General features: G+C 36.0%; 1 protein-coding gene across 2 annotated transcripts; it reads right to left on the bottom strand.

Annotated features, from left to right (window-relative positions):
- Positions 1-415: 415 nt before the first annotated feature.
- LOC141397868 (uncharacterized protein CG7065) lies at positions 416-16,673 on the bottom strand. Of its 2 annotated transcripts, XM_073974689.1 has the most exons (4): positions 16,383-16,673; positions 11,236-13,316; positions 1,491-2,213; positions 416-1,430 (listed from the first exon to the last, which is right to left on the bottom strand). In XM_073974689.1, exons 2-4 carry the CDS (start codon positions 13,187-13,189, stop codon positions 673-675), a joined length of 3,435 nt encoding a protein of 1,144 aa, XP_073830790.1. In that variant the 5' UTR covers positions 13,190-13,316; positions 16,383-16,673; the 3' UTR covers positions 416-672. The 2 variants fall into 2 exon arrangements, with proteins under 2 accessions (XP_073830790.1, XP_073830789.1); XM_073974688.1 differs by having other exon boundaries at positions 416-2,213.
- Between the last annotated feature and the right edge of the window lie 263 nt (positions 16,674-16,936).

The raw sequence follows: 16,936 nt of genomic DNA, 5'->3' as shown, positions 1-16,936 counted from the left end.
GTATTAGCATTAACAAAAAAATAAATAAAAAAGAACTTTGAAAGTGTTACCATGATGCAATCACAAGAATCCAGCCCCAGGTGACCCAGAAGGCGAATTCAGGTCTTCATTTGCTGACAAAACATATTTTACAGTAACCTAGGCCCATAGGGCCATGAGCAGTTCCAAAAAACATCTAGATTTTACATATTTTTATATTTTATAATATAATAAAGTTTTATAATAGCCTTCCAAAATGAACCTTGGTGTTACTAGGTTATTTCAGGACTCTACGAGGTGCAGTCGGCATGTGTTACATACCAATTCAATTATTGTTTGTACCATTTTTTACTCCAAATTACTTTCCCACACTTACCTTACCAAAATGATTACCCGCAATAACAAAATAAAATTCTCTTAAATGTATATGAGTATGTTTTGTGTTTGCAAGATAAAATTATCTTATGGAAATAAGCAGTTATATTTAGATATTGTTTTATATACAGAAAATGTTTCCTTCATTACGAATTCGATGAATTCGTGTGTATGCGCGCAACTGTCTTTCAAATCTTATTTGTCTTGAATTTATTATTTTTAATAAAATTTTAAAATAGTTTATAAAACTAAAAAAAGTTTGAATTTAAAGAATAATGAAATCTCTAAATTGAGTACCACATATCTGTCTGTCTGTTTTTAATTACCACCTTGTCCATAATAACCGCCACCATAATTAGGCGCCATACCAAAGAATGGCATATTGGCTTGGCCAGGCATTTGTTGGGCATCTGGACCCCATGGTTGTTGTTGCTGTGGATAGCCAGGACCACCACCATAGGGATTTTGATTATAACCCATTGCAGGATTATAGTAATTTGGTGGCATTTGATTGTAGCCAGCTTGTTGCATGTCGGGATATCCTCCACCAGGATGATGTGGTGGCTGTTGTTGTTGCTGTTGGTAATATGTCATATTGTGTTGCTGTTGTTGTTGATGTTGCTGAGCAGGTGGTGGCGGTGGTTGTTGTTGCTTGTGTTGTGGTGCTTTTTGCCCAACCGGAGGAACTGGTTGTGGTATAGTGGTTGCCGATTTGGAATTACTTTGTTGCAAAGAACCCATTAGATTTGCTATAAGATTTTGTGTATCACTTAGAGGATCTTTGAGACCCGCAGGATTAAATGTCAAATCATTTTGTGAAGCCAAAGAGACAATGTGATCATTGGTGGAGGAGGCTTTTGCAGATGATTTGCCATCATTGATGGAGTGCCGTGATGTTTCATCAGATGTGGCAGAATTTATATTTCTAGAGGCTGCCTTAAACACCTCATCAAAATTATAATCATCATCGTCATCATCATCCAAACTAAACTTATTGGGATTTACCACATTTCTGTTACGTTCATCAATATCATGACTTGCAGAACGACCGTGGTGTCTGTCATCTTTACTATTCGCTGAAATTGGGGAATCATTGTTAGTATGGGGTGAGTAATAACGTGATTTCTGTTCCCTACCGTCTTCCAAGCTATCCGAAGATGATTTACTGGTACTGGGCTGTGGCTCTGATGCAATATCCGATAAGTTGACATATTTTCTCAATTTCTCAACGCGATCAGGGTCAACAGACTCTAATTTCTTTAAATGAGCAATAAGATGATGTTGCTCTTCGCTGGATAAATGTTTAAAGTTTTGCAATAACGTTTGCAAATCAGAATCAGTCAGCGATTCCAATGTACTTGCGTTGGCATCATTTTTCGGTGTTTCTTTTTCCACAGACACATCCTTAGCAAAATCATAATCACTACGAATCGATGCGGGTCTCAAAGATGATGGTGGTTTATCATTATCCAAAAGGCCACTAATATCTATATGGCCACCTAAAGTAGACACAGTACTGTTTGGCGTTGTACTAACTAAGGGCATCAAACCCAATTCGGAGAGCACATTTTTGGAATACAATGGTTTACCATCAAGTTCACGTTTTGATTTCGATAATTTGACCATTAACAAAAAGAAATATATCAATTTATCCATGTCATCGGTGGAAACATCTTCTCGGCCTTGCATTACTAAGGCTGCGGCCATTTTTGTAGCAACCGTTTGACGATCGAAGGGCAAATCTTTAATGTTTACTTTTGTATTGAGTTTATTTTTGTTGAGAAGTGAGGAGCCACCACCACCACTGCCGCTTGATTCTTTCGATTTGTCATCCTTGCCGGCATCTTCTTTTGTTTTACCTATGTGAAATAATTTTTGTAAAATACAACAAATAATAAAGAATAATTAAAATGGGTTTTTTAATAGAGTTTATTTAATATCTATAATTCTACTTAGTTTCTGATTATGCTCCTTCTTTTCGTTAATATTTTTCTTTTAATTTTTTGTTGGAACAAACACTAGATTTTTAGTTAGCAACACTTTTAAAAGGTAAAATTGTATCTAAAGTATTAAATAATATTTGTAACTGCACAAAACCGCGAAAAGACGTTGATACTTGCAAATTTTAAAAGTATCCCGCTAAAAAATCGCAATTACGAGTATGTCAGTCCGAATAACAAAATGCAATAACAGAATACAATGAATTTTTCGATCAATAAATAAAGGATTTGAAGATTAAACGATCTTTATAAATGTTATTTACATTTTTCATGTATATAACAAAATAATGTTTTTTTTTTTTCATGCAAATCAGAAGAAGTGCGATTATAACGAAGAACGCAAATTGAACTTAAACGTATACGTTTTTACTTATTACTCGAAATTGGGTAAAATATTGAGTACTGGCACTGCTAATAGTTATTATAATTATTACTGACTTCCGAAACGCCATAAAACTGCGTTGTTTCTGTTATTGCTTGTGCATCTACCTAATACATCAGTTTTCTACTCGATGTTTATTTTGTGGGCATTCTGCGTTTCAAATACGCAACAGTGATGTTTTGGATTACAATACTTCGCATTAATTTTGTATCACAGCGATATGGAATAGGGTGCTTAATACATTTACAGACATTTACGAAGCAACTAACGTTTTGGAAGTCAGTCTATGCCTTGAAGGATAAATAAAACCATAAACGTGGTTATCATAATATGGTTAGTTATATTACTTATCAACCTTTATTTCTATTTAATAAATTACTTTATAGGTTCACAACTATAAAATGTCATCAATAGGTATATTGATGCTCATAACCTATGTATAATAAATACTAAATAATCCAAAATTTCTTACCATCATTTATCAAAAATATTAATACAGTAATTTCTAGTTACCTGCATTTTAATTTCTGCTGTAACTTCAAATATTTGTTTACTTATCATTTTGGTAATTAGGGAAAATTTTCACTAATTTTCTGACCAGAATAAAATTGTCACTAGGACTCACCGAGTTGTCAACTTTTATTTAAACCTTTTTTCATTCATAATTTTTCGTTTCGATTTTATACGGATTTCTGTAGGTAACGAAGAAAATAGGTTTATCGAGTTTGCATCATGGTTTGCTTTAATTTTTTTTTTTTTTAATTTTAGCACATCCCCGAAGGGACAAGGGATACATCTCTCATATCAATAAGAGAAGGGACCTAACTTTTATCGCCGAGTCCGAACAGAGTGTTTTAACACACTATTTGTAGAGAAGGTTTTTATGGCTTAAATACTCTGGAAATTTAAGCCAACATTACACTGAAGGGATTTGCCACCGCCGCACAGTGGTTTAGAAGCAATGTATAAAACATGGCACAATTACCCAGGTAGTGGCATCGTAAAATTTTGAATTTGTTATGTCAAAACTTTCTTTATTATGTTGGGGAAATTACAACAAAAATATTTTTTTTATAAAGGGATTTGACTTTTCATATTCGATCAGCTGGTGTGATACCACTAACTGGTAGTTCTGCCATGGTATAAAATAAATAAATACGACCCGAATGCTTAGAAAGAGCGTACGAAAGAGATCATTTTTTAATTTGATTTTGTTTTGTAGCGAGCGTGCATTAAAACCACCCGCTTGCGACGAAAATTCCAATTGTCGCAATTTAAGTAGTCCAGAACTAGTTCTAATCACTACTAGTACAAATATTGGCCCCTAAGTAATGCGAAGGGAACCAATTGTCACCTTTTAATCCCCAAGTAAACGAGGAGGCGTCAGTTGCGACTTAATTAACTTAACTTAAACGACGAGTTGTATAAATAATTCACATTCACATTTTCTTCATAACTTTAATATAAATGAAGCATCCAATAACAGAAGCTAGTGTTGATGGACTGAATATCTTCGTACATTTTATTCATATTGTTCTGGTATAAAAAAGGAATACGAAGGAAATATGCAAATCGCCCTCTTCTTCTCTCTACCCGCTAGCAATTTCAATTGTCGCAATTTAAATAGTCCTAAACTAGAGGTAAGTGGTACTAGTTCACAATTGACCCATAAGTAATGCGAAAGGAACCAATTGACAACTATATATCCCCAAGTAAACGACGAAGCGTCAGTTGTGACTATTTCCCACCACTTTTTTTTATAAATAAACTGGTATATGACTGTAAACCTGGAACTAGTACAATACCACCTACAGGTAATGCATAGAGTGTCAATTGGTTACCTCCTATGACATCCCCATATTAAAGTTTACAGTTGATTGCACTGTGAGGGGTCAGAAGTGGAACTAGTTACTGTAACGCTGAGAATCGACGAGTTTCCGTTGCCGAACTAGCCCATTGCGCAAGCGGGCAGGGATCCACAAAGAGAATCGGACAAATTTTCTCTTAAATATTTCACACTGCATTTTTGTTTGCTTTTCTTAACTTTTTTATGTTTTAAAACTTTAATTGAATTCTAACTAAGTAAAATTTGCAATTGTTTAAAAATATTTATAAAACAATGTGTATATTTTTGATTGTAAATGTGTCAATTATGACTGGGATTAATAGTAATCGACGCTAGAGTACTGTTTTGTTCACCATTGATTAAAACATACTAACACACAAACATAAGTTGCCAATAGTTTGAATACAGTAACATTTTCGTCTTTTCACTTCTTGGGGTCACCCATCGTTTTTCCTGGTCAAAACTCTGTAATTTTTGAATGGAAGAGAGACATTTTCATTTTTTTTGACAGCTTTCCAATGCATCAAAACCGATCGGTCTAGTACTTATAGAGTAATTCAAGTTCAAAGTTAACATTTTAAGTTTATTCATATTTTGCATCAAAATATGAGTTTTTTTTTTTGAGATTTTTATATGTTCCAATCTATTAAAAAAGGTCAAACACCAAAAAAAAACAAACCATAAAATTATAACTTTATTTTAATTTAAAATTTGATCAAAAATTAAAAAAAGGTTTTCATAACATTCAAATAAAGACTCATATTTAAAGAAATGCCCATTTGTGTAAAAAAGCTATAATTAATATGGGAAACGGTATCGAAAAACACGGAGCGAAGCGGGTACACAAAGCAATATCGGACACTCTCTGGCATCTTTCTAGTTCACTAAAGATGGAATTTCACTACGTCTAAATGGTTGGCTGACTTCCGAAACACCAGTTGCTTTGTAGTCGTGCATGAAACTAGGCGTTCTTAGATCGAGTTCCATACTAGAGTAATTTTATGAAATTGCAGTAGTGAGGAACTCGATCTAAGAACCACTAGTTTCATGCACGACTACAAAGCAACTGACGTTTCTGAAGTTAGCCGTTTTTTGTTTTTGTTGAGTTTTTGACCAATTTCTCAGGAAGTATGGGCTTGCCGTCGAAATACGCACACAACATACGCAACATTTTGCCAACAATTTAAGAACGGTTCCAGACGAGTCCGCACAACGTTGTGCGAGAGATACCCGAAGAGTTGTCCGATGAGTCAATATTCGGCCATAATCCGAGTTTGTAAAAAATAATACGATGTACAACGTTTGGACCAAATCCGTTTATCCCTTCGAGGGATACCTTAATACACAGTTAAGTTCGTGCCGGCAGGCTTTTTTGGAGTCTTTGGGGCATTATCTTAGGTAGTATGGACTTGCCCCTGAAAAAATTGCACCTTCGTAAGAGGGTCCGCAAGATTAACTTGTTACAAATTTCAAAACGATACGAGACAAGCTGTTCAACTATACTTTTTCCAAATTTTGTGTGGGAGGTACACGAAGGAGAACACGGATTTAGTCCAAATTCAAACCTGATCCATGCCTGGAAGTAATGGGGGTTATCAATAACAGCAAATCCCCGTGATTTTTTTTCACTTTCTCCCTTAAGTTGCAACGGCGGAAAAACAAAACTCACGGGGGAATTTCATTCATGATAACCCCCAAAATTACCACATGCAAAGTTATGACCAATTCGGTTACCCCTTTCGAGAGTTATCGGGAGCACCGTTTTAGCGAAAATGTTTGAACTTCTGTAGGGGAGGTACCGGAAGGAGTGGGCTGATATGGCTTTATGACTTTAGACAAAATATCATAATAATACCCAAAATTTGAACCTAATCGTTCGAGATTTATCGTGAGCACCAGCCAAATAGACGGATGGACTTAAGCCATCAACTCCAAATTGTCTGATACGAATTTTGTCCAAACATAATTGGGGTCTATCTAAAACCATTATTTCCAAGAGTCAGGGTATAAAAACACGTAGTAGGGATGTTCACTTTTGCTGGTTATCGGGCAGTTTCAATATTGAGAGAAATTAGATATTTGATTACAATGTAGAACAAGGTTCCTATTCTCACTTAGCAAGTCAGAGAACATAAGATCTGTGACAAGTAAGCAGCGGGGAAACACTATTGAGTACTTCATGCTATGAAGACGAAGAAACCGAAACACATAAACACATAATTGAAATCCGAAACCCGCACCGAATATCGATGGTAATGCTTAAGCAGCTGGATGAACCTGGAGTTGAGTATTTAACAAGTGTTCTCAACCTATCGTTAGCCACCCATGTTGTACCAGATGTCTGGAAAGTTGGCAGGGTGGTCCCGCTACTGAAGCCTGACAAGGTTGCCGGCAGAAGTGAATCGTACAGGCCGATTTCACACCTGTCGCCAGTAGCAAAGATCCTAGAGGCGCTACTCCTCCCCACGATGGGAAGGTGTTTTCCAGTTGCCCAACATCAACATGGATTTCGGAAAATGCATAGTACTACAACAGCATTAGACGCCATATCCACACATATCAGTAGAGGGCTGAACCAGAAAAGGCCGTGCGACCGAACAGTCATGGTGGCTCTTGACCTATCGAAGGCCTTCGATATCGTCAACCATGCCAAGCTGTTCGAGGATATAGAGAAAACTAATCTCCAGCCATGTTTGAAACGTTTGGTAATCAACTATATGTGTGGACGCCAGTCGTTTGTAGAATTCAGAAACAAGAAGTCCAAAACCCGTAGATTGAAATAGGGAGTTCCCCAAGGAGGGGTGATATCTCCGGAACTGTTTTACCTCTACCTCAAGACGGCATAGAGATCGTGATGTATGCGGATGATTGTACGATCTTGGCGTCGGGTCCTATCATCGATAACATATGTGATAGGTTAAATGTCTACATAGCTGACCTAGTGCAGTTCTTCCATCTGAGGAATATGAAAATATCTGCCGCTAAATCCACAGCCACGCTGTTCACCACATGGACGGCTGAAATGAGGCTCCCACTGATCATATTGGTCGATGGTGCACTGATTCCGACCACTAACTACCCTAAAATACTGGCTGTAACGTTCGATAGCATGTTCAAGACGTCCGTGCATGCCACAGCTATTTGCAATAAAATCAGAAGTAGGAACAAGATTCTCAACTCGCTGGCCGGCAGCATTTGGGGTGCTGATAAAGAAACCTTGTTGACCACCTACAATGCAATAGGCCGGTCTGTGGTAAGCTATGCGGCGCCAGCGTGGTAATTACTAATCGAATAGAAATTAAAACATTTTACAAAATGGTCGAGTGAGGTCATCGTTAAGGTGTAGACCCCTGAACCTTAAATATCAATTAATAAGTAATAATCCAATAACACTTTTTATTTATATTTGTATGGATATATCTAGATGTTTATTGTATTCATCGGTTTTGTCTGATCCATAATATGTATCACGTATAGGTACCATTAATTAGAGCTTCTAAAAATGTTGGGGGTTATTCTACGCGAAAACTCTCCGTGAGTTTTCTCTATCCGACTTTTCAAATTCAAGGAAAGAGAGTCCAGAATTACCCCAGTTATTTCCAGCAAGTATTTTCGGGTTTAAGCAAACGATCTTACATTCCGAATGGTTTTTAAATCTCCAAAAAAGATAATTGTTACCAATTTTACAAGTTCTGGAAAAAATAAAAATAGGTAAAAAAACTTTTTAAGTTAAACGGTTTTATGTTAAACATACATTGCAATGTTTAAGATAAATGTACTAAAAACCAAAAAATAATAAAATAGATACAGTCGTGGGAATTATAAACATATGCATAGACTAGACTAAAATAAAACCGTGGGGCACGTCAATTGTCTACAATCGTTGATTAAAATGTTCGTTTTGTAATGTTACACTATAATAAGGCAGTTGTTCAACCGGCATCGATGGACGTGTGATAAGTAGGGATAGAATGTCCAAACAAGCAAGCAAGCTCGATTATATGCGAGTTTTAGGGTTTTATAGTGGTGAGCGAGTAGTACTTTGTCGATTAAAGACAAACTACGAGCAGTAAAACGATTCCTCGCCAGCCAGCAGTGTGAATGTCCAATGATAAACTAGTTGAAACATCTCTTTTATTTACATGGAGTGTATAACTATTGGAATTTCCATGAGCAAGAAAATAGTAAGTAATTTCCTCACCGTTTGCGGGCCAACTGCCTAACGACGAATTAAACGATTCTTCTATCGCACATTAAGTCGATAATTTGTAGACAATTTACGTGCCCACGGTTTTATTTTAGTCTAGTCTATGCATATGTTTATAATTCCCACGACTGTATCTATTTTATTATTTTTTGGTTTTTAGTACATTTATCTTAAACATTGCAATGTATGTTTAACATAAAACCGTTTAACTTAAAAAGTTTTTTTTACCTATTTTTATTTTCTAGTTTTTATTTCGCATTCTGTTTAATTCATTTAGTGCTTCATTATTGCAAGGTTTCTTGCCCGTTAGTTTATTGCAGTGCAACTACTCTTGACCTTCTTCAAACAGTTTCGCACCTAAGTATACGACTGCGTGATCCACAGTGCTGCCCTGCATTTTATGTATTGTAGAAGCCCATGATAGTATAAAAGGCAACATTCTTCTTTCATCCGTCCTGCAATTGTACTTAGCTGGAAACTGTATGGATGGATAAGAGTTACTGTATAGTGCACTGTATTCTTCTTGTCAAGCCCTTTTATTTGATATCCATATTGGTGGGATTGATAAAAAAAAAAAAATGTTATCAGCCATTTGGTAGAGGCGGCTATCTTAGATTTCAATTTTGCATAGTAATAGTAATTGTATTCTACTTGTTGAGACCTTTCATTTGATACCCATGTTGATGGGATTGATAAAACCTAAGTTATCCGCCATTTTGTAGAGGCCGCCATCTTGGATTTTAATTTTATATAGTACATTGTATTCTACTGGTTGAGCACTTTCATTTGATACCCATATTGATGGGATTGATAAAACCTACGTTATCCGCCATTTTGTATCGGCCGACATCTTGGATTTCAATTTTTTATAGTATATTGTATTCTGCTTGTTGAGCCCTTTCATTCGATACCCATATTATGGGATTAATGAAACATAAATTATCCGCCATTTTGTAGCGGCGGCCATCTTGAATTTATAATGATAATGAATAAACATAATTGTATTGTCACCAAAATCCAAAGTGTATACAAAATTTCAGATTAATCGGTTGACAGGAAGAGGGTGAAATTTGAATTACTAAATTTGACCCAAGAATAAATAAAACAAACGGGGTGAACTAAATAAAACCATTTAAAAAACACTTTTTTCGAATACAAATCATACAAAAACATTTTTTTTTGCATTTTTGTCGGGAAAACTTCACATATTCATTTTATATACGAAGTAGTCTTGAATTTTTTTTTTTTTTTGCATTCAATATCGTTAATATTCATTGCTAAGCTGAAGAAGATTGGATTTAATTTTATGGTAAATGAAAATTAGGCAATTGTTTGATCATAAGGACAAACACACCAATATTTGTTAACGTTATATCGTTATAACTTGTTTACACAGAACATAAACTTTCGATAAAAATACTGATTACATTCTAAAGATTTTTAAACTGTACCACGAAGTTAAGCACGTACAATACCTTAACCTTATAATTACCTAGTCCTATTAGCATAATAAAGCCTTAAATAAATCTGTCCTGATTGACTAAGACGATGCGAATTACTATCAAACTTATGTTATTTTAGAGAAGTTTTGTCTGATTGAAATCAAATATTTTAAAATAAACAAAAGCTTGATAGTAATTCGAACGAATTTGGTTTCAAATCAACTTAAAGTAACAGGTCATTAAAATGAAAAATCCACAGAAAACACCAAAGACAAATGACGTGAAGATATTATTGAAATACCTTTTTTGGCTTTATTTATTTTCGTTTGAAGGATGGTTGGCATTTTTTATTTGGGATGATGACTTCTATTTTGTTTTTCAAAATAGTCAGGCTTAAACCCATAGTCGTTGTTTTAATATTTTATTAAAAGAAGTAAAGAATCTTCTCAGATTTGCATCACTTTCAGCGCGATTGACACAATTCATTGCGAAACTCGGTTTTATAAACACAGGATTTTTCACAAATACCCGCAAACTGATCCACAAACCAACTTAGGTGGATCGAAAACACTATTCATAAGACGAGTTGAAAAGCAAACATATAACTGGCTTTTATTGGAAAATAAAACTGTATTTTTGTACAGAAGCAAATTGTACGGAAACATAATTGCACGTAAAAACGTTACGCGGTAATAATTGAATGAAAATACCAAAAATGGATTTTTCGTAATAGTATATAGCTTCGCTAGTTATATTTTTTTGGATATTTCTTACCTTTTTAAAGTTGAATATAATTATATCCTTTACAAATATCAATGAATAAAAAAATCAATACGTGATTTCGAGAACACGTTTAAATCTAAGAAATAATTACGTTTTTATAAAAAACTTATATGGCATAAATATTTATACATACTTAATTATTTAAATACCCTTAACTTAACTTATGTACAGAAAATAGTTAACTCTCATACTTACACATAAACTCCACACACTATACTCACCTTGGGTGACTTGATAAATGACTCCAGCAATGTTTTTAATAGCTTTCTTTACGGCACGTACTTTATGCGAATCATCTAAAACATCGGCTATTAATAGGCCCTTCAGCTTTTCTTTAATGGTTTCAAAAAATACACAATTATCTTCGTTGAGTAGAAGATCATCGGCAGAATTAGCTTTGACTTTTTCCAATGCTAAAGCCTTGCCCAAAAGATCAACAACTTTAGGGCCAAGACTACCCAAGTGTTCTTCCAAAGCGGTGAGCAGACGTAAAACACCAACCACAGAGAGTGGTCCATCATCCTCTTTTGATTCTTCTTCTTTAGAATCCCGTGTAGGTGTATCTTCATATTTAGGTATTTTACTCGAATCTAAAATGCGATAAGGACCCGAAGAGGTGTGGGGCGCTGGAGGATAATGCGTAGTAGCATGTGGATGTGGTGGATAACGTGACGATCCACCATATGGATAATACTCAGGATTAGTCTCAATTGGATTATAACCTCGAGTGCCGCCAGGGCGAATTGGTTTTGATAGGTGACGTGGTTTAATGTGATCATAGTCATCGGAGAATGGACTAAGAGACCGAGATTTAGAACGCGAACGAGAATGATAACGATAGTCGCGACCGCGTGGTGGTGAACGACCGCGGGGTGGTGAACGACCTCTTGGAGGTGAACGACCTCGAGGCGGCGAACGACCGCGTGGAGATCGAGAACGTGAACGCGATCGAGTACGTCGTGGAACACGACCACGTCGACTAGCTGGACTTTCATCATCACTAATGTCTATAACGTCCGATATGGGTGGTCTTTGTACGCGGTTTACCGTAACCTTGTAACGTTCCTTAAGTTGATCAATTTTTTCCTCAGCATCCTCTGGAAGGCCAAGCTTAATTTTGATTTCTTTCTTTTTCTTTTCTACATCAGCATTGAAAAGTTCTTTCATTCTTTTGGTCCAGAAAACAATCCATTCTGGTTTATAATCATGCTTATTGGGATCAACTTTTTTCTCAGCCTGTAATTCTTTGTAACGACGATTCCAAAACTTTTTCCACTCATCTGGATATTGTGGATGTTTTTCGGGTGACTTTTCATAGTCTTTTTGTTGCTTTTCCATTTGTTTCAAATGGATTTCTAACATACAACGATACTTTTCCCATTTATAACGTTCTTGGGCTATGTGAGAGGCCTGCAATGATAATTCCTTGGGTGTTGGTAATTTCTTTTCTTTTCCTTCGTCTTTTTCTTCATCTTTCGAGTATGTTGTGGGTTTGCCAGCATATTGGTTTCTGTTATTGAACTTTGGCTTTTTTGCCGTATCATTATTATCCGAATCACTGGATATTGCATCAAATTCATCTCTTTTTGCAGGTGGTTTTTCTGTAGGCGAACCCCTTTTATGGCCACCCTTTTGCTGATTGCCGGCTCCTTCTGGTTTTCCTCGGCAATCTATCAGGGAACGATCTATGGCATTTAAGAAATTCGGACCATTTCTTTCATCATGATGAAATGAAGCAATAACTGCTTCATTGTGTTTTGTTTTCTGACGGCGATATTCATCAGCATCCATGGCGCGGACTTTCAAACGACCATGAAAATCTTCAATTGCTTCAGCAATATTTTGAATTATGGCAATGAGAATATTATGAGAATTTGGTTTATATTTTACAGGTTGAAATTCACGAACCGCAGATGGGTAGTGCTTTTCCAAATACTTCATACGATGATTAAATGAAGTCCAATGGTGTAAAATGGTGCGTGCATCACCACGTTTGTCACACAACACACACAAATAACCCGGTTCGGGACGATCACTTTCGTGCAATTCCAAAGTATACTCAATGCCAATTAAAGCATTGGCCTTATACTGGTCAATGGTATTTTGAATACGTGGAACTTTGAGAACTTCTTCCTCAAAGCCAGGAGGTACCGGTTCACCAGGTGTAATATCCATAATGAGGATTTGATTTTATTTAGTTTTTAATTTTTTCTTCTTCAATACTTTCAAAATACACACGCAAAAAATAAGAAAACGCGCGATTGTAATATTGACGTATTTACACAACACTTGTCAAAAATACCTAAAGAAATCGCAAGAAAAATGCATTATTTCCGACTTATGCGAAACACACACATTGGACAGAAAAAAATTCGTACACTTTAAAAGGAAAGAGGAACATGTAGGGAAGCAGAATGGAGGTTGTGAGCAGCAAAAGAGTTGTGCTTCTCACAATACAAATAACGACAAGAATACGATATGAGTCTAGTGTAGACAAGGGCGAAGCACACATCAAATTCGGGTATGTTCTGAGACACACTTTACCTTTACAAAATGCTTAAGGCGTGAAGTGAGACGTGAAGTGTGTCTCAGAATTGTTCCCACGGAACGATCGGGTAAGTACTGCTACAATAGGGGGAAGTCATACTACTCTGCCTTGAACGAGGGAAATCACTTGTGGCATGACAAGTCTGGGGTATCGTACCCTTCGATCATCTACTTCTGGAAATCTTGATTTCCCGCGGACAAAAAACTGATTATGGGGGTGTTCCTCTAAAGCAGGGACGAGCTTCTTTGCTTAGATCGTATAGTGAGGGCGCCCACTGAGTTGTTTTTGCATTTGCTTCTCTCTCTCACGTACAGTGTAAATGAATGAAAACAAACAAAAACATAATGTGGTTGTTGCTTTTTTAACTCATACGTTCATACATGTCTTCGCTTTGGTTGTATTTCTGTGGTCGTCGCTGCTCTAAAGCAAAAACCAAGAAGGAAAAATGAAAGTGAAAGTTACGGTGCAGGGCCTAATCCAGCATTGGCGGGGATCAGCGAACATCTCCCACAGATCTGGACGTTTTGCCATCTGTGGTCGAGGAGCTGTATCTTCAACCACACAACCTAAAGGAAATAGGAGACGGGAAGCTTACCATCAGAGCCCAAGCGAGATTATTGCAAAACTTACAACCAAATCGTGCAGAAGAACTAGGCACCATAAAATAGAGAACAGCGGGATGCTTCAAAGGAGATCAATAATACTCCCTCTACTGGGGACTCAGAAAAGAAGCACAGGACCATCCAGAAGAAAAAGATGGCAGCGGAGATCGGAGCGGAGCAGCCATTGACTTACACTAAGGTAGCCAGAAAGAACGAGCGGTGGGTGCTATGCGGTCCGGCAGACTACCAGTGACCTGCCTGCGAGTTAAAGATTGTTGTCAAGCGGCCGTGAGCGTCGACGAGCTCTATCTTCAAGCACACAACCTAAAGGAAAAAAGGGTGGACAATTTTGAGACATACTAAGAAATGGGCCGATACAAATTATGGAACAAAACGAGTATACACGTGCACGCCCTATATTTTTGAAATTTTTACCACAGGTAGGTCTCGTTGTCCTGAACACAAAAATATATACATATATTATCTGTGGGAAGTCCATACTTCCCGAGAAATAGGCCTTTAAAGTTCTAAATTTTCTTTTAAATTATAATTTTCTTTTGCAATAGACGACCTTCGGCCGGGCATTTAAGACTCCTATGGACAAGTGCAAGTTTCGGGAACGGGCACAAAATTTTCTTTTAATTTAATTTAATTTAATTTAATTTTTATTTGACAAACACAGTAACCTAGCCCATAGGGCCATGAGCGGTTCCAAAAACAGCTATACAATAACTAAATAATAACTAAATTAAAATTTTTTCTAAACAAAACTTAATTTCATATTATTAACTTTTTCTCTAATTAGGCGGCCTTCGGCTACATATTTTTTTGGAACTTTAAAGGCCTATATCTCGGGAAGTATGGAATTCCCAGATATGGTATATATATTTTTGTGTTCAGGACGAGACCTACATGTGCCAAAAAATTCGCAAATATCGGTTGTGCGCGTGTATTCATGTCCTATCCCAAAATTATCAGCTGTGAGCTTAAGGGGGACCTCTTATTGTACCACTTGGACGACCATGCGAACCCTCCGTTCTTGGAGAGCGAGTCAGCAGTGTATTAACTCCTTGGGAAAACGGCAAATTGAAGCTGGTGAAGAAGGACAAAGTACTTCACTAATACAGTATTTTCTCTAAATCTAACATACATATTGCAAGAGTTATCATTCGCACCACTCAGACAAAATTTTCGAACTTTTGCGGAGGTACCCGAAGAAATGGGTCGTCCATATGGTCCATATTTGAACTTGGTTTGGAATTGATTCAATACTATTCAACACTTACTAAACATACAGCTTAGGATTTCTTTGGGAGCGTTTTAAAATGTGTTCTTGTATGTATTGGTGCAATGTTTACAATATTTATACTTTTCCGATGTGGCACTTAAAAAGGAGATTCCCGTACTATTATTGGAAGATGAATATGTGATATCCCTGGTGAATTTCGAACGTTAGCCCTTAAACTAGACAATTAATTCATTCTATACATAAACACCCCAGCAAAATGTTTGTAGCCAAAGAAGTAGTTAAATCATGAGTGCAAGTGATTTCGGACTACATCTTTTTACGTGAAAGAAGTCATGATTTTTACAAGGGCATGGTGCAGTGAGGATACTGTCTAATTTACTTCTTAAGCACACATTTTTCAATTGGTTCTTTGTAGTGAATAAATCACAACAACATATGATTCAACTACTTCTTTGGCTACAAACAAAGATGTAGTTGGAAATCACTTTTATTATTTTTTGTATACAAATTACTTTTTATGGATGCAAACATATTGCTGTTATTATAATTAACAAGAAACAAATTATGTTCTTTGTCTTTTTAAGTTTTTTTTTTTTGCAAAATTTTGAAATTTCTAAAATGTGAAAAATTTATGAAATGGATTCAAATCGGACATTGTCAAAATGTGAAGAACGGACTGCATTTTTCATGACTCTGCGTGGACTGCTTCAAAAAAAGCTATTCAATCATTACTTCACAAAGAACAACTTCAAATAAATTTTGCTGGGACGTTAATTTGTTGCAAGCATTGTTGTACTAAAGAAGACACTTGCGGTATGTATACAGAATACATTGAACACCTCTCTTATCTCACCATAGATGCCATTCATGTAAACTCCTTAATTGCAAGAAAACTAAGAAAAAATTATTTCCATTTAACGCATACGAATCTTATTTTCTGGCCAATGTATAAAATTCTATTGTACTTACCCAAAACAATGGAATAAATTTATCCGGTTTGTTGTCGTAACTTGGTATCTTGTGGTGTCAAAAAGTACACACAAAAGACCTTTTTCGTTTTTACAAATTTTGTAAACGTAATTTAAAGGTATTACAATTTCTTTGATATAGAAAACAAATTTCTACATATTTTCTTTATGATATAATTATAATATTTGTGAAATATTTTATTAAAACTTCAGCAAAATTCTGCACAAATAAAAAAGCGATGGAATTGATATTCTCTTTGTATTCCATATGGTTATTGGGTACTCGAATAACAACAGAGATGGTGAGATAGAGAGAGAACCAAGGTGAGACTTAATGTATGACGTATGTATGTTGTCAAAAGAGAGAGCCAGTTTTCTTTGATATTCAATCGGTCTGTTCCCTTACTTTTGAAAATGGTAAAACTGGCAAAAATAGTAAAAGTTGTAAACTGTTCCCATATTAATTGTATGGTGTCTGACAGCTATACCTAACTCTCAGAGCGATGTACAAAAATTATTCACCAACCTACCATAAGAACGCTCTCTGAGCGTCCG

Source organism: Musca autumnalis, unplaced genomic scaffold (genome assembly GCF_047663935.1).
Source record: "Musca autumnalis isolate F117 unplaced genomic scaffold, ASM4766393v1 scaffold_3, whole genome shotgun sequence".
NCBI classification, from domain to species: Eukaryota; Metazoa; Arthropoda; class Insecta; order Diptera; family Muscidae; genus Musca; species Musca autumnalis.
Note: the sequence above shows the minus strand (reverse complement) of the source record. Positions and strands in the feature narration are given on the sequence as shown.

Bases quoted from the DNA above. Each gene is read 5' to 3' on its own strand.
- LOC141397868 (XM_073974688.1), bottom strand. From the start codon at position 13,189: ATGGATATTACACCTGGTGAACCGGTACCTCCTGGCTTTGAGGAAGAA. The intron at 2,214-11,235 runs GTGAGTATAGTG...TATTTCACATAG, and splicing joins CATTTATCAAGTCACCCAAG to GTAAAACAAAAGAAGATGCC.